This window comes from Rhyacophila brunnea, unplaced genomic scaffold (assembly GCF_057557595.1).
Source record: "Rhyacophila brunnea isolate RB1 unplaced genomic scaffold, BYU_Rbru_1.0 scaffold_16, whole genome shotgun sequence".
NCBI classification, from domain to species: Eukaryota; Metazoa; Arthropoda; class Insecta; order Trichoptera; family Rhyacophilidae; genus Rhyacophila; species Rhyacophila brunnea.
Window position 1 is genome coordinate 1,245,380 of NW_028232816.1, and position 25,752 is coordinate 1,271,131.

General features: G+C 32.5%; 1 protein-coding gene across 2 annotated transcripts; it reads left to right on the plus strand.

Moving 5' to 3' along the window:
• Positions 1-4,121: 4,121 nt before the first annotated feature.
• Positions 4,122-8,006, plus strand: LOC147074140 (uncharacterized). 2 transcript variants are annotated; one of them, XM_085943798.1, is made up of 3 exons: positions 4,122-4,335; positions 5,197-5,347; positions 6,753-6,854. In XM_085943798.1, exons 1-3 carry the CDS (start codon positions 4,180-4,182, stop codon positions 6,758-6,760), a joined length of 315 nt encoding a protein of 104 aa, XP_085799924.1. In that variant the 5' UTR covers positions 4,122-4,179; the 3' UTR covers positions 6,761-6,854. The 2 variants fall into 2 exon arrangements, 1 of the variants encoding a protein (XP_085799924.1); XR_015070268.1 differs by lacking the exon at positions 4,122-4,335 and adding an exon at positions 7,869-8,006 and having other exon boundaries at positions 5,221-5,343; positions 6,753-6,857.
• Positions 8,007-25,752: the final 17,746 nt, after the last annotated feature.

Sequence of the window (25,752 nt, forward strand, 5' to 3'; positions counted from 1 at the left end):
CCAAAATTTGGTAAGTCTCGAAATCATGTTATGAAGTGATTGCAATTTGATGTTACATCTCCTCTAAAATCAGGCATATTTATGTCCCTAAAATCAGATAATTTTAGGTAGGTAGGAGTAATACATTATTTTAAGATTACTAATTATTCAATTTGCTTTTAATGGGATAAGTACCAAATAATATTATTATGTTATAAAAATGTTATCATACTCAATCTGATGTAAGTAGGTATAAATATAATATTATATTATTTCTCTGCAACCCATGTCTGTAAATTCAATTCATATTATGTAGGTTTACCATTATGGTTACAACTCCTCGATTGTTGACCGTGCGATAGAAAATCGTTCATGCGCGGTAGGCATGTGGTAGGTCACTTTCAATATTATGCTATGGTCACTTTGTAGTAAGTATACCTGAGTCAGAGTGGCCGAAAGTATATTAGCTGTGGTGTCAGTACTCACTACTCACTTTTTGGTCCTTGACTGTTAGATTTTGTTTAAAATAGAAGAAATCTAGTGAAAATAGCAACAGAAAGGAGTAAAATTTAATATACCTACTACAGATGTGCGGGGATGATATGGATTCCATATTAAATTCGAATAAGAAAGGTAAGCCTTCATAATTCCATCTTGAAATTTTTATGTCATGTGCTTTTACGATGATCGAACATTGTTTTTATAATATCGTTATAAAACAATATATACTCTAGTATTCTGTTTAAATTATCGATCAATCATTTCTCTATCATATTAGATTTTTTTTAAATAAGACAACTATCGCCACATTCGCTAAAAACATTGCCACGCGGTTATTTGTGACTGACGCTTTCCAACTGTTATTTGTTGTAAATACACTGAAATTTTCGATTTAAATAGTCGTAACAGACAAAATAATATTACCCTCATGTGCTGCTTTATATATTATTGTTTTAGCAAAATAACATACATAATGCTACATTAACTTATAATTTTAGTCACAAAAAGAGTTAGGTAGTACACCCCAAATAAAATTCAATAAATAAGGCTTACTGATGTACTCAATCTACTTTTCTCATGCAATTATGATAAATCTAGTATTAGCCTCATGTGCAAAAAAGAAAATGATATGATAGTAGGTACCTAATGTCATCTTGTATTATTTGTTAAATTTTAGCTGCAGCATACCGCTAAGTTCATTAACATAGGATCAAAACTAACATTCTTTACAGTGACGTCCCGTGGGGGTAGGCAGATTAAGCGTCGCTTGGGGGCGACAGTTACATGAAGGGCGGCAAATCGAGGAGAATCATTAGGTAAGTATATTATATAGAAATAGGTACCTAAACTTAGTACCTAATAGCGAAAATATCATTCTTTAAAAAAATCATCTCACTGGTTGGAAAAAATGTATTAAGAATTAACATACAAGGTTTAACAGGACTGTATTTTTTTGTCGGTTTCGCGATGTCTAGTTGACTTCTGTTGTCCTTGGACGTCACGTCCTTGATGACCAGCAATGACACGTGCAGATTTGCAAATTATATTTGAATTATAGGTAGGTATATAGGTACTTACCTAGCTTGCGTATTTTGAAAGTTGTCAGGTGTATTTATAAATGTATCTGAAACCGTGGACTGACAATATTGAATATTGAAGTAGAGATGGCATTTAATAGGCCATCAAAGACTGAAACCGTATGCGGTTTCGAACCGTGTGCTTTTCTAAGCTTATCTTTTCTAGTCATAGAAATATATTTCCACAAAGTATATTATAAGCATCTGATCGTATCTGTTTATACCATACACTTACACTTACAAATTTTGTGAAAATATATTTTCATGAACAAAAATCATAAGTTTAGTATGGCACAAGGATCTAAACCGCATATGGTTTCGGTCCATGGATGGCCTCTAAATTGGATTTAGTGGTATATATTTTGTTAGTAATGTATCCATACAACACATTTCTTAAACATTGGGGTGATGTAAGGATGATAAAAAATACTGTATAAAAATGGGGCGGCATTTTGTCTAGGGACGTCACTGATTCTTTATTATGATAGATATTCCATGTCATTTTATTATTTCTAGATGCAGAAACCACTCCTGACATGAAACCTCTGATGGAAGTATCCAATATGAAAACAATCCACCAGCAAGCGATAGTCTGACGACAACTGGCAATGGTCATTGAATTTTTTCATGTACACCATTAAGATTTGCTCGCGGCTAATTCTGTTGCCTATTATCATAGTAAATTGGGACTATTGTTTAATATATTGAGTACTTTTCCACACTTCAGCATGTCTAATATTCCATGTCGTTTTAATTTGTTCAAATGCCGATTCTACTCGTAACAGGGAACTACTGATGGAAATAGTAAATAATTACCTACCAAGAAGAAAATCCACCTGCAAGTAGTGACAGTCTGATGAAAACCAACAATGGTAATTAAATATTTCATGTACATAATTAATATACTCTTGAGCAGTGACGTCCCGTGGGGGTAGGCAGATTGAGCGTCGCTTGGGGCGGCAGTTACTCGAAGGGCGGCAAATCGATGAGAATCGTTTGGTATATAATATAGAAATAGCAACCCAAACTTATTTATAGCGAAAATATCTTACCATTAAAAAAAATCAGCTCACTGGTTGGAGACAAAGTGTATTAATTGACATAAAAGGTTAAACAGGACTTAATTTTTTGTCGAGTTCGCGATGTCTAGTTTTTCTAATAGGATACATGTATCATTTTTATGTGTTTTCTTCGACCTCCAAAAGGTCCTCAATACCCCACACGGGGAAAACATGTTGTTGTAGGTACTATTCTCGGAAGTACACAATATTATAACATAAGTAAAAATATAGAAAACATCATGTTAAATTATTTATTGCCAGGGCACACGTATATGCCCGTGGATTCAATGCATTCTTACATCGAATCCAACTACCAGAAAAAAAAATATTTATTCACCGTCAGAATGGCCTACCATTCTGACAAACGCGAGGTCAGCCTGGGGCCATTTCTTGTCAATGTTTTCAATTATAAATCGTTCAATAATTGGATGCCTACGCAGGAATATTTATTTCCTGCGACTGCTAAATCTGAGGATGGAAAAAATTCTAATCAATTCAATTCAATCCAACTAAACCCTTGGGTTAGGTTTGTGTTTTTTTTAATAAAATGTTTTTGATAATGTTAGGTTAGTGTTTTTTCAATTGACGTTTACTATGTTTTTTAATAAAATGTTTTCGGTAACGTTCGGTTAGTGTTTTTTCAATTATTGTTGTTTACTGTGATTTTTTAATAAAATGTTTTTTTTCTCTAAATGTGGATTTTTCTCATTTAAAATCATAAAACCCAATATTTTGTTGAATTCCGTAAAAGAAAGATAAATTGGTATATGATTCAGGGATAGCGAACCTTTTAATGTACGCGTGCCAAAATTTCCCAATTAATATTTTTCAACTGTCCGACGTGCAGGCAGTTTTTTTATGGCGACAATATTTTTTTTAATTTTATAAAAAAAATAGTTAATAATTCTATTAAAAAGGTTTAAAAATCCAATACATTTGAATTATTACAATTCTATCTTTTACCGTATTTATCGCCGAAGGCATACATTTTATACATTGAATATTTTTTCCTTGTTTTCAAATTACTCAAAGTGAGCATTTAAACCATTCTTCTTTATATTATATTCTCCGTCACTGAGCGGTTTTCCATTTTTTGAGATTATGTTTGTCGCTGATGACAGCTCAACGGTTACCACCACTATGCCTCCAATTAAAAAAAAAACTAGGTGAAACTGTAAAATTATATCGCCGTGTAAATTGTGAAAATATGTAAAAATAATAAAATTATAATAAGAAGAAAGAGTCTTATGGGACTAATTTATATTCTGCTCCTTGCCCGCCCCTCCCCAATATTAAATCCTGAGTGCGCCACTGATAGGGACTACGTGGGGCATAGAGACGTTATCGATACCTTATTAACTATATTTCAAAGTGGTACAAACTGAGTATGACTCGGTTATTTTGTTATTGGGAGTTTATTTTTTGTATACTGCCATATCTGTTTTGATATGGCAACACAGGCCAACGATAAAACGCGTGTTAACTTGAAACAAATGTCAAAGCACGTCACGGCTGTAACGTTCTGTGTGCCACGATTAACTCGAAGACCAATAATTAATTGTATGCATACAATGGATATTAAACGCGAACGAGAAGACTCCGAACCTGCTGCAGAAGAGAAGCAATGGTTTGAGGTACCTGTGAATTATGATCCAAACAGCCAGCCGCTTACCTACATAAAGCAAGAGGACACCGACGAGGCCGGATACACTTTTGAGGTTAGTTTTTCATAGCGGGATTGTTGTACGTAGTAGTATTGTTTGTTTTAAGATGCGTCGTCTGGCTTAATTAACAGTGTAGGTATGTATTTTGTGTAATAAAAAACGCGTGCAAATTTTGACAAAGTTCCGAGCGGCCTATATAACCTTTATAACCACAGTTAATTTTGCTGCTAACAGTGTATCTGTACTTTTAACTATGAGTTTTCGTAACAATTGATACCACACCTAATATTGACATTGTTATTGATATCATTGCCCACAAACAAGGCATAGACTTCCATAAAATAAAGTTAGCTGCGGTAAACATGGGACTACGGATAAATGAAACTTAACAAAATTCGTTCCTGTTCTCAATAGTGCAACAAATGATAATACAAGCTTTATTATTGGCGGCGATTTTGAAACTGGATTCATTTGTTTTTCTAGGGTCCGTTGTCACAAATACTAGTAACACAAGCGACGAAATGAATCGTCGGATCATTTATTTTTGAATAAAATTAACATTGTGTATTCTTATACCAGAGGCTTATAGCAATTGGATTGGCCGATATAATTATAGAGTATCGACAAGTTTCTTCCAATTATATTCATAATACTATTTTGTTTTATTTCAAATTAACTTATGACATTGACAATTCAAATATTATCGTAGATTAGTACTTATTGTTTGCAATAATTATGCTTGTTGTCAATATATTTTTAAATACTTATTCTTATTAGATAACGACAGACAACATGTCCATATTGCAGAGTGTAAGAGCTGAGAACCCTCGAGTGTGTGGTCGAGGTTCACACGTATTGTCAGTCGTCCTAAAAATATTCTCTATTTTATAACATAGGTTATATTTTGTTTTTCAGAATATTGTTTCAGACCTGACATCGATAACATTGAAAAGAAATACTCAGCTAATTGACATCAAGACTGAGTCTATTGAAGACGTAAAATCCCCATTCAATTATGAAGATCAGCAACAGGGTTGTTCTTATTCAGAGCGTGTTCATCGGGTAAGTATGTACTTTTATTTTAAATACTGATCAAGTAAAACTGTAAGTGATGGAATGAACTGACAACACTCGAATATATTATAAATAATCAGTAATACCAATGAAGACAAAATCTTCGAATTCTAATTTCTTTCTTTCAAATCAAAATCAAATCAAATTTATATATTTTACATATAATGAACATAACTAATTACAATTTCAAAGCGTTCACGACATGACATAAAATAAATGTTAACATTTTTTAAAATAAAAACTTAATAATACAATAAGTTATAAAATAAGAAACAAAATAAGAAAAGAAATAAAATAAAGCAACAAAAATAAAAGTAGATGGAAGCACACAGGTGAACTATCGATAGACCCTATCTTAAAAACTTATGAAACAACGTCCACCTTAATTCACCCTCACGTAAGTGGAATATATCAACATCCGAAGCGATTTCAATAAACATGGTTATTGCCCTCCCAATTGGCATCACTAATGGCAGGTTAGTTCTGCACCTTGGGAGAACAAACAACGGATGCCCTTGATTCCTAGGGTAATTATCACAGACACACAAGCCAACACCACCAAGATTTGCAGAGTTCACATTTACGCCGCGTATAAGTCTGAAAAAATATGTAGCTAAATAAAGATCCCTTCTAAATTTTAAGCTACAGTCAGTGTTGCCATATTTTTCTATGCTGATTATAGTACAAAGGCGTAAAAATTATAGTATTTCTGAAAAATATATAGTACAGGAACATTTTTCGTCTTGAATCCTTTTAAGTTATAGTATTTTGGTATATTTGGCGTTAAATTATAGTATTTTACATTTTTCGCGAAATCAAAATTATAGTATTGTACTATAATTATAGTACGGTTGGCATCACTGGCTACAGTAGACCATGTCTGATCCTAATAGGGTCATAATGAGCCTCAGTATAAATAGTATAACTGCTCAAGTCCAACCGTTGTATATCCCATTGATTTACCAACTGTCTTGATTATACAACATGAATAAATGAAAGCCGATGTTTTATTAATAAAAGAAAATGAACAGCTTTACCACCGTTGAACGTCTCATTACGTAAATATTTTGTTTGCTATAGTTTTTAACTGCCATGCTTGTGGCCATTCTGAATCCCATGTACAATGGACGTACCTATCCTTCAGTTGATACTTTTTCCATGCAACATGCAGTACTTTCACTTTATGCGGTAGCTGCAGGCGAAACAAAGGTCCGTACATGATATCCATTCTAGAACAATCTCCTACCAGATTTGCCATTAACGTTGCACCATTACGGTGCACCTATAGTCTAAGGGTGCACCCTCATCAAATAACCGATTTGTTTTATTTTAAAATGTAGTTATAAATTATTGTTGTTTCAGAAGGCCACTAAAAAAAATCTGATATTAATTTTCAGGGAGTTGATTTCAAAGAGGAGTATGTTAAAGACACAATAAGCCAAAGCATTCATGAGGATTCAAAACCCGGTTTCTCTCATCCGGAATGCACACCAGTAAATCAGGTAGGTACACAATATTCAAAGAAACTTGAACAATACATGAACCTACTTATATGAAGAAGTTTATGTGAGAGGGTTTGTTTCGACTTTGAAACCACACATTCGGAGCAACAGAGTAATATGAAATAATAATCTTTATTTTTACATAAGATATCTGCACATAATATGTAGTTGGGACCAGTCTAAGGAAGTAAAAACTAGAATTGAGATCGCAAGGAGCGCCTTTCTCAAAATGAGACGCCTCCTTAGCAATCGAGATCTTAACCTAGGTCTAAGACTGCGTATGGTACGTTGTTATGTTCTCTCAATTCTTTTCTATGGTATGGAAGAATGGACGCTAAACTAAGAGATGTCACGGAGACTTGAAGCTTTCGAGATGTGGCTATATAGACGCATCCTCAAAATTCCTTGGACTGACCGAGTGATAAATGTTGAATGGGGAAGGACCGAGAAGTTTTACGTATTATTAAAACCAGGAAACAACAGTACCTTGGCCACATTATGAGAGGACAAAAATACAGCATTCCTCAACTTGTTATTCAAGAAAAGATCAATGGGAAGCGTAGCAGAAGACAGCGCTGCATTTCGTGGATTAAGAACCTCCGTGATTGGTACGACTGCAGCTCCACTAAACTGTTCCGGGTAGCAGACGACAAAGATAAGATCGCCTTGTTGGTGGCCGACCTCCGCTAGGGGATGGCACACTAAGAAAAAGAATATGTAGATGATATTATGGTTACCTCCACAATCGTGAAAGTTTATGAAATAATTGTCAATATGTCACGGGTAATTTATCATCATTAGGGATGACACACTGTTTTTGTTATTGGCTTAAGAAAACGCAGGTGTGCGAGGGTAAAATCGCACCTCACATATTCATTTTCAATTATTGATTCACTATGTTACATAAAAAGTTACTTACAGTTAAACCTTCTAGGCCTAAAAATAAAACACTATATTATATCCCCATAAAATTACAATCATGATATTTATATACTCGATGTATTTTTTTAGATCCCGTCACAATACCCAACTAATATAAAACTGGAGACTGATGTCGAGCCGTTTGACTCGGAAAATAAGATTGTTCAAGAGAATGTACGCCAACGCGATTATGAGAACAATGAACCTAGTTACTCTTATTCCGAATGCAATCTAGTAAATCAGGTACCTATATACTATTAATATTATAGGTATCGTATGTTTCTATTTACGGGTAGGTTTTCAAAGTAAATGAAGTTTTCAAAGGTCACATAATAGCGTTAAAGGATGATATTAGGTGCGAGCAAAGAAATGCGTGCCTATATGTAACTGTTATTTATTACGTTGGTCGTTCACTGTTGAAGAATGAAAACAATAGAAACTGTGCAATTTTCATTAAAAACTGACTCATTTCTATCGGGTGTGATTGACAGTGTATAGTAACATGGTGTGTAAAATTCCCACCTCCGCACCCGTTATATATACGCAGCCACGGCAATGCGCGGCCGCCTAACATAATCCTTACATATGCCAGATCAAAAAATTTAAGCCCTCATTTTGTCCCGAGCAGAGCCGCACGGGACTGGTGAGGAAGTGTAAAGTTACAGTGAATTTAGCTCATACATCTTCACTTTTCATGCAACATTCGCCACTGTCCCCTCAAGCTTGTAATATGGAATTTGTGACTACAGCCACGGGAATGCATGTAGTCACAAATTCCATTTATGAGGAACACCGCTCTTTTGGTATATCATACCTAAACCGATATTAGCATGTGCCTTAAGAAATATCTTGTTTTTTTAATTTTTAAACCAATATGTAAGTCATTGTTATTCTGAAAACCCTTCCACAAACAAATTGCATACTAATTTTCAGGATGTTGATTTTAACTACGATTACCTTCCTGACAAAAAACCCCGAAGCAAAAATTAGAATCCTCAACCCGGATGCTCTGATTTATAATGCATACTAAATCAATTACTTTTCCAATATGCTATGAATTTTTCACAATTACCATGCCTTGCACTCAAGAAGAAGTACTAGCCTGCTGCTTAAAAATATGTAGGTAGTCAGCGAATATACAAAGGATTAGGATTCTTTGATCAAAATAGATGGAAGACATGTGTTTTATTGTTAATCCCCATTAGCGGGTCTATTTTATACACAAGCCTGCTTTGTATAAAATAGACCAAATTTTGGCAGTTCAGAAATTAACTTATTGCAATTGTTACAATACGTGTTAATAATTGGATACTTTCCTACCCCATTTAGCTGCCGTACCGGACCGAAAGCAGCCTTGTGTATAGAATAGACCCATTGGTCAAATGAATACATGTAGCCAGATTCAGTGTTAGTGCTATCTTGAGGTCTTACTCATATCCTGCCTAGTGTAACATACATTATTATATAGTGTTGGGAACATAAACAATCGTCTGAAATTACAATATTTAGGATCCATGGATGGGAGACATGTGTTTTATTATGAATCCCCATTAGATCAAGTGAATACATGTAGCCAGATTCCGTGTAAGTGCTACCTTGAGGACTTACGCATACCCTACCTAGTGTATCATACATTTTTATGTAGTGTTGGGAACATAAACGATCGTCTGAAATTACATATTTAGGATCCATGTGTATTTACTTGAAATAAACAAGTGATATAACTTATCAACATACCCCCCTTCTTTCTGTAAATTCTAGCCTCCCTGTATGTCAATATTTTTACATAAATCTTTATGGTGTGTGATATTTTAAATTATATTCTCCGATATACCTATGTCGTATGCCTTTATATTAATGCGATACTTCACGTTCTTATAGTTAATTCCTGCATCCACTGCCATGGCACATTTCGCTGATCTCAGATTGTCAGAGAGAATCATACAACTACAGGAGCCATTCGATGAAATACAGATTGACTCTCAAGACATTAAAAAAGAGTTTGGCGTATATGATACGATTACTAATATAGTCAGTTGCACTGCTAAACGTAAGCACACACAATCTAACGTCGCAGACCCCAAATTATTAGTAGCCATAATAAAGTTAGAAAAAAAATCGTTTTATAACGAAAATTTTGCATGCAGTTTTTGTTTTGATTTTTTTGCAACGTTATCTCTATTGAAGCTTCACAAAGCGTGTCATAAACAATCAATAGTGGATAAAATGGAAAATTTCGAAAGCATTCGATATGATGTCAAAAATCTAAATATAATAAATCATTCTGATAAAAAGCCATTTAAATGCGACCAATGTGACTACTCATCTAACCGATCTAGTAACATGAAAGTACACAAAATGACTCATTCTGGTAAAATAGCCTTTCAATGTGACAAGTGTGATTATTCATCTCAAACATCGAGGCAGATGAAATTACACAAAATGTCTCATACTGGTGAAAAACCGTTTAAATGTGATCAATGTGAATATTCGTGTATACTATCAGGTCATATGAAAATACACAAAATGACCCATTCTGGTGAAAAGCCATTTAAATGTCACCAATGTGATTACTCTTGTATAACATTAAGTGCTTTGAAAAAACACAAAATGACTCATTCTGGTGAAAAGCCATTTAAATGTGACCAGTGTAATTACTCAAGTATCCGATCTAGTGACCTGAAAGGACACAAAATTACTCATACTGGTGAAAAACCATTTAAATGTGATCAATGTAAATACTCGTGTATACTATCTGGTAACATGAAAACACATATAATGACTCATTCTGGTGAAAAGCCATTTAAATGTGACCAATGTCATTACTCTTGTATAACATTAGGTGCTTTGAAAAAACACAAAATGAATCATTCTGGTGAAAAGCCATTTAAATGTGACCAGTGTAATTACTCAAGTATCCGATCTGGTGACCTGAAAGGACACAAAATGACTCATTCTGGTGAAAAGACATTTACATGTGATCAATGTAGTTACTCATGTATCCGATCTAGTGACATGAAAAAACACAAAATGACTCATTCCGGTGAAAAGCCATTTAAATGTGATCAATGTGATTACTCTTGTATACAATCCGGAACGATGATATTACACAAAATGTCTCATTCTGGTGAAAAGCCATTTAAATGTGATCAATGTGATTACTCGTGTATACAATCCGGTACAATTATATTACACAAAATGACTCATTCTGGTGAAAAGCCAATAAAATGTGATCAATGTGATTACTCTTGTATATATTCTAGCAGCCTAAAAAGACACAAGATGTCGCATTCTGGTGAAAAGCCATTTTAATGTGAATAATGCAATTACTCATGTGCACGACCTGATCCACTTCGATCGTATAAAATGACTCATTCTGGTGAAATAAAGTTAAAGTTTATTTAATGAGATTACTTGTGTATTCAATCTTAACCTAAAAATTCCTGAAATATCACATTCTGCCGAAAAACATTTTTAGGTTGTCGAATATTAATACTTATGTTTACAATATTTAATTTTTAATTATTTCTGATACTTCTGTACACAATACGGTGGCTTGAAATCACTGAATTCAAAAATGATACATTCTGGTGAAAAACTTCTTAATTTTTTTGTCTCATCCATGACATCAGATTATTTGAAATGACAACAAAAGTACATTGATAAGCCTTTTCCATGCAATCCTAGAAATATCGTACGATGCCGTGCGTTCGACTCTGTACATTTAATAAATTTGACATTTTACAGCCTTTTTAAAGATAAAATAATGATCGCTTCAAATGATTTTTACATTTTGGTCATCGATTTACACATTGTTTTGTGTACATAACATGCATTTAACACGTTATCGTCCACCAAGAACCGTACATTCTAATCCGATTAAGGCTTGTCTCGTTCTGCATTAGTAGAAACGGTCGCTACAATATGACATCATCATTGACCATCGTCAGGACAAAGTCGAATATCGATGGTGTGGTGGTCGCCTAAAAACGCATAAGAATGTCGTTTTGCGTACCTACGTTCACAGCATCAAATAATACTGCATTCAATGCAATTGATTGAAAAAGTATTTTTACTTACGTTCAAACAATATTGAAATATAAAAAGGATAAGCAAAAGAGATAAGATTAGATTTTAATTCTAAATAGAATTATAAATTACAATTATATAGGTACATGGGATGAGCTAAAAAATAATAAATTGTGAAATTATAGTGAGTACAAAAGTCTTTCCCTATGACTCTACCTTCCTGATTAAAAATTTAAAAATACACAAATGATGACATATTTTTAAAATACAAAAAACCTCTACTCAAAGTTAACTTAAAATTATAGTATTTATGGCAATACTTTTTAACATGGTATGATAGATAATAACTAGTATTTAATTATATAGGTAGATGTATTTTTTGTACAAATACCTATGACTTAATAAAATATATATAATACAATCCGATAGATTTAATAATCTTGTTTTCTACCAATACCTTACATTATACATTGTATTGTTGCTCAAAAAAATTGTTCGAAAAACGTAAAAAAATCCCTTGCTGGTTTAAAATAAAATTCCTGGAATTTTTCGGTAAGCATTTTTGGACGCAAGAGGTACCTAAATAAAAAGGGGTCTCGGAGTTTCTCAAACTCTCGGTTTTTTTCTGAGGAACAAAAAACCTATACTTACATTTTCATCAGATGACAACGCGTTCTATATTTTTCCCCCGAATACTATACTTATGGAGACTCTGGAAGAAAAAATGGCAACACTTAGTTTATGGCCGAAAGATATCTTTTAGCCAACTGTCCATTGTCACGCCTGTCACTCTACTTACCTACATTTGTGATATTTTTGCGTCAGTGAAACTTCGTAAAATGGATGTAAAACACGAACTAGATGATTCAGAAGTGCAGCAATGGTTTAATGGTACAACAATGCATCAAAACAATCCGGTTACAAGCATTTGTATAAAGCAAGAGAATGCTTACGATGCCAACAGCACTATTGAGGTTAGGTTTTCCAAAGTTATTAATCATTGTAAGATTGTGTATATATTATTCCTTGAAGTGGTGTTTTACTAATGCAGATAAACAGTTGCATGACATATTGAACTTTACTAACTGAAACATCTAATAAATTATACATCGTTGTATTGACGCTTCATAACGATTATTTGACTTGGTACCTACCTATGTATATGTCTGCGTCTCTGTGGCCGCTGGTTTACTACTTTCATTTATTTGAAGACAACTTTACTGTTGAACATTTATTAATAATCGCTAGACAGTATCGAACCGTGATAAAAGGTCACATACAGAAACGTCCGTGTGTTTGTGCTCAACGCATAATGCTAGATACCTACATAATATAGGTGTAAACACGTACTTATTATAAAAAACCTACTGTCTTGTTTTTCAGAGCCCTGTAACCAACCTTGCTGATATTAAAACTGAGATTGATACTCTCCGAGTAGTTTTCAAGGAAGAATATGTCGAAGACAGTAATCCGAAACCTAGTTGCTCATATTCAAAATGCGAGCCAATAAATCAGGTGCTTACACAATATTTTATTTATTTTAAATATGTACCATTAGACCATCATCTACATATATAATTACTCTAAAATATCTGAGATAACTCACTAATTTCTGATTTATTTACAAACTCTTTCACTTCGATTTTGGAAGTCCCGAACTTACTTCATTTTGAATCGAGCACAATATTTTAATTTAGTAGTTACCTATTTACATAATTATAGATATATTACCTACTCTTAAAAATGCATTTTATAATATTTAGATGATATCTCGTAATAATAGGTACCTATACCGTCATATCGCTTGCTTATTACGTTCAAGATATAGATATCTAAAATGCCACATTGGCGTGCAACGATCATTTTTGGTGATAAAGATTAAAACTCCATAAAATGATATTTCACTAGGGGCATCATTTGACGGACTAAGTACAAACTTTCTTTTGTTTTTCAGGCGTCATATTTCATTTTCAAATATCGAATCATTTGTGATATCAGAATCTCCTGTATATTATTATCCTAAGAGATTTTGGAAAACACACCAATTTCTTATTTAAATACCATTTTGTTGATTTTTAAACTATTTCAATTCATTTTTTATACCCCTTCATATCGTCTATAAAATATTTAAAATTATGCCATTAAATCATACATCATTTTGGACATTTAATAGATAGAAAAATATTGTTTACTACTATTGTTTGATTTAGATAGGGTTTAATGAATTATAAAAAACTAACCAACAATATGTACGTCTATTCTTAGTTCAACGAAAACAAATAAGTATGAATAAAAAGGTGCTTTATATAACCACATTATATTTTATTAAAATGCCAGTGATAGCAATCGGCGATTGCCAGCTGTTCTGATAGGTTTATCAGCCTGAGGTGGTGTCAGACGAAATTGTGAAGGCCAGGCTACAGAATAGACTACGCATATGATCCCAAATTTATATTGGCAGTGGCGACTTTCAAATCGTAAAACTGACAAGTCGGCCAACTGTCTGAGGTGAATGAAAATCCATCCCGAAAGGAAAACTATGGCGCCGTCTATGCATATTTCATAATTATATTAATCCTTTCTATGCCGCAATTAGTTAATTGATAGTAATTAACATAAGAATTGGTGTAATTAGGGCGTCCAAAGACGCTTTGGGCACTTAACCGGTTAAAATCCAATACCGCCAAGCCGTCTGCAAAACCTAGCGAGACAGACTGGTGATCGCCAGCTGGCTCTGCTAGTACCTAATAATAATTTATTGATTTAGATAGGTAGGTAGAGGTAAATTTTATATTTAAGACTGTCACTTACACCAATGTAATATTTGTTACTTGATAGAATTTGCTTGATATGTACCTATATGTGCAGTCAAGCTCTCTCATTGGCTGACGCTAAAATTATTAATAATATAACATTGTGGTCTTAAAACAAAGTCCTTGAATATACATGTTATTCGGACATTTTCGTGTATTCACGGTCTGTTAATGCTGAAAATTAGGGTGTTCAATGTCACATGGTTTAAAAATACTTACTTCTAAAACGACGGTAGTTCAATTATAATTTAGAGCTGTAAGAGTCTTTTTTGCTATAATCTATAGCAAAAAGATTAATTGCAAAAGTGCTGAAGTCCAATATACAGAGTTTTAGTCTGAACGCGAGTGAGTATTTTAAGAATATTAGCAACACTGAAGTCACACTTGAACTGTATTTTTGGTCGTCACCCGTTTCTTCGAGTGTTTTAGTGTGTTTAAGTTTTAAAAAATAAACTATAATGAAATATTATTTGTCTTGGTTTACGCAGGATTTAATTATTCTTCAAAAAACTAACTATCACTATCTGCCTATTGTAGTTATAGTTCAATGAAAACAAATACTTATGACTGGCAAAGTTTAGTGTGCACTATGTATGTCGGATTTTAACAGCCTCATTCAGCCAAAATTCATAAAATGTATACAATATTACACAAGTTTGGTGTTATATTTTTTATTAATATTTTTATGTTTGCATCGTGTGTGGCTTAAAATATACCTGTAATTATTATTATTACAAAAATATAATTTTAAATGATATTATCTCATACGTTTTATTACTTAATAAAATCCCAAGTATCGACATTATACAATAGAAACTTTAAAGCAGATAGTGTTGAAGTCCTGTAATTTCCCAATTATGAATTTAAAAAAAGTCTAACCTCGAATGGCCTTTACAATTTACAAATTTAATAAAATAATTGAGGAGATATTTTTTAATTAAATTTTATTATATTATAAATCTTTTAGTATAAACTATTATTTTTGAGCCGTTCTGCACCAAACCGTCTGATAAATCTGCACTGACTCTAAATAAAATTCATGTGACGCTTTGTATTTTTAATAGACATCGTTTATAATATTTTATTAATAGTAATTATGTATGTTTCTTTTTATTTTATATTGTAAATAATGACGTTATATCGTCACAAGAAGATACTGATATGGTTTATTATGTATAAAATCATTGTATTTTTATAGATTCCTTCTAAATACCCGACTACTGTAAAACTGGAGAAAAATTTTGTGCGGTTTGACTCAGATAACGAGATTGTTCAAGAGGATGTAGAGCAGAGCAATTATGATTACCCTCAAGCTAGTTGCTCTTATTCCGAATGCAACCCAGGAAGACCTGATTCCTATATCAATCTATTTATTTAAAATAATCTACCATTAGTGATATGACTTATCAACGTACACTTCTTCCTCTAAATTTGATCCTCCCAGTATGTCAAGATTCCTACATAATTACTTAAAGATGTTAGATTTTAAAAATATTATTCTCTCATATACCTATGTCGTTTGCCTATGTTAATGCGATACTTCACCTTTTAGTTGATTCCTGCAACCACTGACGTGACCTATTTCGGTAGTCTCGGATTGTCAGAGAACATGTTAAAAGTACAAGAGCCATACGATGAAATAGAGATTCACTATAAAGACAATAAAAAAGAATTGGGTATATATGCAACCAATAAAAATATAATCAGTCGCAATGCTAAGTTTAAGCAAACACAATCTAACGTCATATATCCCAAATTATTAGTAGCTGTTATAAAGTTGGAGAAAAAGTCGTTTGATAACGAAAATTATGTGTGCAATTTATGTTTTGATTATTTTGCATCATTATCTCTATTGACGCTGCACAAAGTTAATTGCTTAAGCATTCAAACACATTTTAAGAAACTATACAAAATTAATTATTCTGGCGAAAAGCCATTTAAATGTGACCAGTGTAATTACTCTTGTATAACATCTCGTTCAATGAAAAATCACAAAATAACTCATTCCTCTGTAAAACTATTTAAATGTGACCAATGTAATTACTCTAGTAAAACATCTCGTTCAATGAAAAATCACGTAATGACTCATTCTGGTGAAAAGCCATTTAAATGTGACCAATGCCATTACTCTTGTATAAAATCTAATTCGATGAAAGATCACAAAATGACTCATTCTGGTGAAAAACCATTTAAATGTGAGCAATGTTATTACTCGTGTATAAAATCTGATAACTTGAAATTACACAAAATGACTCATTCTGGTGAAAAGCCATTTAAATGTGACCAATGTACCTACTCTTGTATAAAATCTGGTACGATGAAAAGACACAAAATGACCCACTCAGGTGAAAAGCCATTTAAATGTGACCAATGTAATTACTCCTCTATAACATCTTTTGATCTGAAAACACACAAAACGACTCATTCTGGTAAAAACCCATATAAATGTGAGCAATTTGATTACTCATGTTTAAAATCTAGTGATATGAAACTTCACAAAATGACTCATTCTGGTGAAAAACCTTTTAAATGTCAGCAATGTGATTACTCTTGTATACAGTCTGGTTCAATAAAATTTCACAAAATGACTCATTCTGGTGAAAAACCTTTTAAATGTCAGCAATGTGATTACTCTTGTATACAGTCTGGTACAATGAAATTACACAAAATGACTCATTCGGGTGAAAAGCCATTTAAATGTGACCAATGTACCTACTCTTGTATAACATCTAGTACAATGAAAAGACACAAAATGACTCACTCATGTGAAAAACTATTTAAATGTGACCAATTTAATTACTCCTCTATAACATCTTTTGATCTGAAAACACACAAAACGACTCATTCTGGTAAAAAGCCGTATAAATGTAAGCAATGTGATTACTCATGTATAAAATCTAGTGATATGAAACTTCACAAAATGACTCATACTGGTGAAAAACCTTTTAAATGTCAGCAATGTGATTACTCTTGTATACAGTCTGGTACAATGAAATTTCACAAAATGAGTCATTCTGGTGAAAAGCTATTGAAGACTAGTGGTATGTATCCATAATCCTCCTCTCTATGATATCTCCAAAGAAAATAAATTGCCATTTGTTTAATTCATCGCCACCGAGTTATTAATCATGTATCATTGTTAAGAATATTCGATCGATGTAATTTCGACTACTGCAATGCACCTACTCACTATTAATATTATTGATCAACCCCAACACATATATACCTTTGTACATGAACTAAGCGTCACTTATATTGCTTACTTACTATTTCATATTTATAATATTGTAAATGATTCTAGAATCATTCATTAAAACTTAACTCAGCTCTACTCTTCGAGTTATTACACTGCGTATTGGACTCTCTTTTATTGACAACATGTAACTGTATGACATGACGTATATACCTACATCACTTAAGATTGACATAATATTCTACCGAGTCTTATTACTGTCATACATCTTCCACTGGACCACTTGATGGTTCAAAACCCGTTGGTAAGGATTTCAGGTGCGGTAAACATAAAATGTAATAATATTGATCATTGAAATGAAACTCACTTGCTGATATAACATTAATATTTTTTTTTTAGCTTTTGGCATAATAATAATTGAAGACCTCTGAAGAGTTGTATTTAGCAAAATTTATAATAGTATGTCTGTATTTGGTCAATAGAATTCGTTATATTGATTTAAGTTGGGACACCTCACAAGTCTTTCTTCCATCTAAAATTTTGCGGCTATTATGGAGATATAATGACCTCACTTTTGTCTGTCAGATACTTTTGTTGTGAAAGCTGTTATTGTTTTTTAATCATATTATATTTTCGTTTTTTAACCATAAACAGACATTATAATATCAAGAAGTAGTAGAAGATAGCAAGACGTGTAATTATGATTGATTATTCTCATAATGATGATTCAGACAATTGTCACAAGTGAGTGACAATCGTTCATGAAGTGAAACAATCTCGGATGCATCTGATAGTGACAATCTCGTGTCAAAAAATCTTGGAGTGAAACGTAAAAAGTGTAAAGAAAATTAGAAGAAAGAAGTAGCTAAGAAAAAAAGGAATTCCGGTGCAACATATACAGCAAATACTGGAAAAAAGTTAATGGAAACTCTTTTGTTTGTGCCCAAAAGTGCTGTCCAAAACAATGCTTAGATAAAATTAGATGTTTACCTAGGTATCTATTTCAAAAAGAGTTTTACAATAATTTTTGGGGCATTGGTAATAAAAATGCTCAAGGTACTGCTCTTATGGGACTTATTGAAACGAGTTAAATAATGTTGTTTTAATTTAATAAAACACAATTTTATTTGTAGTACTTATTCCACTTTTAATTAATAAATTAGGACCGGTTTCGTCCGCCTCAGAGGGACTTTTTCAATTGAATACAGTTTACAGAAACCGGTCCTAATTTATTAATTAAAAGTGGAATAAGTACTACAAATAAAATTGCTTTTTATTGAATTAAAACAACAATACAATGCAGTTCCACCATGAATTGACAGTTAATAAAATAAAAGAGAAAAAAACATGTGAAATAATAAAGAAATATACCACATAATCTGGGAAAATAGATAAAATTCCTATGTATATGTACCTACTTACCTACAACTTTTAATTTAGCAGCGAATAACGAATAAATATTATTTAATGTTTAACTTATGTTTTTTAGTCCTATTAAATAATCATATAATATACTTTTAATTAAATTTATTACCATTCCCTATATGTTCATAGTTTACCATTTTCTCACTATTTACTATTACTATTTATTAAAAAAAAACTCATTTCTTAAATTTGTACCCTGCCGTGTGGAATAACAACCTAAGGGGGTAAATGCTCAGCGTAGGTCAAAATGGAGCTTTTATTGAAGAATTAGGCATTTTGTTATTAAAAAATGGGCAAGATTAACACATTTAAAGATAATTCTAAAGATACATTATAAGTTATGTCTTTGATAATTCAAGTGTGATAAACATCCTACGAATAATGATTGCTTTATAATAATAATTGACCTAAGAATAAGGGTGGGTTTTTTTTAAATATTTTTTTGGCATTTTCCAGTGGTTAAGCTACAACATACGGCCGTAGCCATAAATTGACAAACTAAAACTGAAGTAGGGAGTAAGATCATGTTAACGCGCATGTTTGAACATGTACCTAACCTAAAAAAATCTTTTTTTTTAAACCTAATTCTTGTCTAATTTGGGATCACAAAGATTATCAATATATTTCTTTATCGTAAATATTTCACTATAATAATGTCGACATAAATTATACTAATGATTTTATAAATGCGTTTAAAAATTAATAAATTAAAAAAATCTTAACACCACTGCACGTGGATGTACTGAAATATGACTATATTCTTAAACATTAGAGCGAGAGGTTTAAATGAATGCTATTTTATGTAATAAAAATACTTTATGCAGTCATTAAATGTTTAAAATAAATATAAAGGATAATAAGGCTTCAAAATCACATAAATAGATTATCTACAACATTTAAGGAATGTCCAGGATCATGCTTTGAAAAATACAATAAAAGCTCCATTTGACATACGCTGAGCATGTCCCCCCTTAACACATTGTGTCATTTACAAGGCTACCTATATTTTCTTAATTAAGATTAAAAAAAACATTTTGTTTTGATTACCTACTTATGTAGGTAGCTGAATAATGTTGAAATATTATATCAAAGCATAAATATGGTAACATTTCCTATATCCAATAGAAAGAAAAGTTTCGAAATGTTTAACATTGAATATATAAGAACAGGGTTTGTACCTACACGCTTTATAATATTATTACAAAAATCTTTCGATATGTACCTAAAATCGACGTCGAACGTAAATTAGGTGATTTAAAATCCGGTGCAGAAAGACAATATTAGTAGGTAGGTACCTGTGATCTACGCACTACAATTAAAAATTCTTTAAAATGAATAATTTTCTTACCACACAATGCAATAATAATACGAGACGTGACTGTTGCTCATATTACTTCTATTCGATGCAAGGCAGAGTTCTTTCGCGAATACCATCTGTAAGGGATCTTGGCAATTACTGGCTATATAGCTACCTATTATTTGTAGAAAGTCGCTACAAATACTGGGCTTCGTCTTGCGGACTTCCAAGATCTTTTCGGATGTTACAGTATTAAAATTGTATATAACTCCGTAGTTCGAAGACAGACACTATAGAGAGTGGGTCAATAATTGAAGATCTTGGCATAAAAACATCAAATGTCCACTTTTTTCCATTTTCATTTTATTGCATTTCTATATTCCCTGTGTACGATTACATACAACTGTGCAAAGATATATTTAAAAAAAAAATCATAAGTCCCTCAAATCTGCTCTCAAAAATATGCCACTTTTCTAAAAACCGCAATAGTCCAGGCATTTTTGTGTGAAAACAGCAAAGGTCCAGTAGTTCTACACTTTTATCACCAGGCGGCGTTAGTAATGTTCCATACAATTTAGTGTCTGAGCTGTCAAATTATCCTTGATTCGTTTAATTATTGCTTTTTATAACGTTTTCTTATGACTGTTTTTATATTTTATCATGGATATTACTAGCATAGACAGCTGAAACGTCTCTAAAGAGAAAAATTAACAAAACCATGGAACGTTTTTACCAAATAACGGTGACTTTCATTATTGTTTAGTTCGATGCAATAAGGAAAATTCTAGGCCCTTCATTATAAAATCTAAAGAGACCGGAGAAAAAGATTTTTTTAATATGAAATATAGGTTAAAACTTAGGCATTTTTCGGTAAAAATTTGTAGGCTAGTTATAATGTAAAAAATAGACCAGGCTAGTAAGGGAGAAGTGCTTTGCGAACATATCAGTTTCTCTCTAGACTGTGGTATAGATTCAATGTAGTGAATAAAAATCAAATGCAAGTCACGATTGCATTTAAAACAACATGTGGTGGATTAGTTCCATTGAAAGGAGCTAAATAAAAAAATATTTTAAAATTAGCTTAATATTTACAAAACCCAATAAATGTATCGTTTAATTTGCTGATAGTGAAGGTGTCAGACGAGGCTTATCGGTTTTCTTTTTTCGTGTTAACTATCAATTCATGGTGGAAATCCATTGTGTTAATGATTTTATTTAATAAAACACATTTTTTTATTACTTATTCCACTTTTAATAAATAAATCTGGATAGGTTTCGTCGGCCTTAGAGGGACATTTTCAACTGTTGAAAACAGTTGGCAGAAAAACAGAGTCGGACGAAACCGGTCCAGATTTATTTATTAAAAGTGGAATAAGTAGATACTAAAAAATGTGTTTTATTAAATTAAATCAATAATAATAATATGAAGCTAATCAGTATTAACCCGCACATGATTAAGACATTTTTTCAAATATTTAATTCTTGATTTTTTAGAAACATTGAAGTCGTTTGTTAATAGGTAAATAATATGTCCAAACCTTATTAAAAGTTGTATTATGATTAAAAAATAACAGAAATATATATTCTTTATTTTATTTCATAAAATTATAGTTTTAGGCATACTATTTACATTTCGATCTTTTCAATTTTGCAATAAAAACAACAAATGTCCAAAAATTGTGTAAAAACAGCAAATGTCACACTCATTCTTTTTTAAATATCTATTTAACCGAAATAAATTTAATATTTTTTTTACATTCATATAGTGCATATACGGTTTCTCTATAATTTCTCATTGTCAAATTAATAAAAAAAAAATTGACAACCAAGATATTATGTTTTTACCCTCTCCTGAAAAAAAAGTGTTTTGTGACATTTGCTGTTTTTATGCCAAGATCTTCAATTGTTTGTCTCCGCACCAGTTGAAATACGAACTTATGGCGGAGCGAGTCAAAAGAAAGTTTTGAGACTCCTTTATTTGAGGTTATATAGATACCTACTATTCGTGGCCTTATCCAACTGGCTTCCTCTTAGGTATGCTGACATACTGTAGTTTAAATGCTATAAGACATCAATATTTGGCCACGTATTTTTTTCTCTTATACGTTGCTAAAATGAAAAATCTGCCATTCTTGGTAGTATTGACCTAATAACTATCTTAGAAATCGGAAGCATCAGTTGTTTGTTCTCTCAAGGAACAGAAATAACCTGCCATTGGTGATGCTAATTGGGAGGGCAATATATCTTTTCAACCAAATCGCTTGGTATGTTGATATATTCCCCCTACGTGAGGATGAGTATTAAAGGTGGTAGTTGTACATATTATAAATTCTGAAAATAGGGAACACTTAGTTCATTAGATGTGCTTCCATGCTTTATAATAATATATACTTAGTTTTATAATTGAATTTCCATTGTCAAAAAGTTATTATATAAGATAGAATTATTAAAATAATAATTCCACATTAGTTTTATTGCCAACCCTGACAGAAGTTTATCAAAATGTATAAAAACACAGAAGAACCGGTTCGTTACTTCGCCTACTACCAATATCTTGCTAAATTGAACCATTTATACAACAATTGGTTCATTTTGTTTTGAATACATCTTTTTACTATTAAATCTATTCCTTTCTTCGGGTATATGGCAACCATTGAAAAATACAACAATAGGCAGTTAGGAGAATTTTGTTAATGTGCATTTTTACGTCACTTGCATGAAATTGACAACGCAATACTTCATTGCATACCTAATAATGACTAGTGAAAACTTCTTAATTTTCATATTATGCAAAAACACACGAAACCTAGACGAAGTTCGGGGTAACGACGGAATTAAAAATGTAAAAGAACTCAATGTGAATTAGATCTTTTATAAATTTCTATTATATTATGTAAAACATATTATATGCGTGGAAGATCCAATCCATAAACTACGCTTTGTTGCGCGACCCTGACACTTACAGCTGATTTTCAGGATCGATTTTTTTATATTATGTAAAAATGGTAATAGCAGGGGGTACCCGACTGGCCAAAAATTACTATGATAAAATTAAACCTTAGAAACATATTATAATGATTGAGAAATATAATATTAAGGCTAAGTATACCTCAGTTGAGGCATGGCCTAAAAAGATCGTGGCTAGGCGATGCACGGATTGCGAATCGCGGGTGCAAATGACGCCTGCCGAACGAAATATAATTTGTCACATAAATCCAACCTGCGTACATTTAATGTTCTGTTTATTGTTCTATTAGTAACAATCATAATATATTCATTGACATGTTTTCTTTTTCAAGTAAATGGTAACGTTTTAGTCATCTTTACACGATTTAAGAATTAATACCACCGTCGCCATCACGAAACAATTTGATGTGTACCAAGCTCGACGTTCTTTCTAGACTCTCTCCGAATGTCAGCGAGTCCAAAATTTCGTCGCGCGTATAGTTGAAAATTATTTGCCGTTTCACTGATGTATCGTCTTAAGTAAATCATAAAGACTCTTAAAAGTAAGGTCAGTATGTTTACAATATCATAAATTAATTAAAATAATAGTGCTAGTAATAGGGCTAGTGTAATGTGTGTAAAGTACATCATACTAATGAATTGTTAATACATATTGCTGTGCCGCACACTCGACATTAGTGACAGTGTCACTAAGTCAGAATTTTAAATTTCAGAAAATTTTCCCAAAATATTCAAAAGATTCCATGACGTATCAGTAGATTTTGGAAAATTCAATAATATATTGTGCAAATAACGACTTATGGTCTTTTAATAATTATGAAATATTATAAAACTATTTAGTTGACAGGACAACTTCGTAAACCTGATTGAAATTTTTGAATAATACATGTTTCCTGTTTTTATTCGGTATTCTGATACTGGGTACTCATGATAACGCAGTTCTTCGACATTATCACATTTTATTTGTCGGTTACACAATTCATCGCTGTATAGATTATCTCTATATATATAAAAATCTCGTGTCACGATGTTTGAGGCCGCACTCCTCCGAAATGGCTCGACCGATTTTTATTATGTATATTTGTTAGGTATGAGAATAGGTCAACAAGTATATTTCATACCGCTAGGTGATTAGGGTATCTCTATCCAGAAAAAATTTTCTTTAATTTTTTTGACAATTTTTTTTATTATTTGGCATCAAAAAATACCTATAACCCCAAATTTTCATTCTCCTACCCCCACCCTCCCATTTTTTATTCGCGATTTTATTATTTTTGTATGAACAAATTTAACCGTCGTTCGTATTTCAAACAGAACGAAATTATTTATGTTGTTGAATGACAGATGGCGCTACGTCCGAGAAGAGTTCAAAAGAAGCATCGCGTCATTTTGACATTTTATTCGGCATATCACAACGCAGTGCGTGCAAAATTTTGTACGATTTATTTTAATTTATCTATTTTTGTGTGCGTGTATTACAGTGCACAATGCCAGCAAGACGCAAGGGGGGCCATTTGGGCCGTCGAACGAATAAAGCAACAAACATGCAAAATAGTAGAGCAGAAAGAACAGACGGACAAATCCAACAAGATAACAAAAACGTGCGTGTGAGCATGTCGCAATTGAGTGCATCTCAATCACAAGAGGTACGAGCTGAACGAAATCAACAACGACAATTGGAACGGAGCCAAGCGTGCCGGTTCGTAGTTAACAAATGCAGAGCAAATGACTGACAACGCCAACAAGTATATCGAGCATTTACATCCGCTTCGTTCCTTCGTCTCGCATTCGAGTACGAGCCAGATATAGAATATTCCGCTCATCCGAAAGTGCTTATTGGTGCTATGGACAAAGAATGTCCCCATTGTTATGCGCTTAAATTCAAACATGAGTCAGCCGGGATGTGTTGCGCATCAGAAAAAGTGCAACTACCAGAAATTGAGACACCAACGGAACCATTGAACGGCTTGCTCATCGGCACGGTTCCAAATTCAAACCTGTTCCTGAAGTCCATTCGCACATTCAATTCATGCTTCCAAATGACATCGTTCAGAGCAACAGAAATAGTTCACAATACTGCGGCAAAAGGTCAACAATTCCATTCTACGTTCAAAATCAAAGGCCAAGTATACCACAAAGTAGTCTCATTGCTGCCAATGCCAAACGAACCACATATTTTTTTACAAATCTACTTCATGGGCGGTGAGGACAACAATCGTGTGGATGCACGTTTCGGCTACAATAACCTCA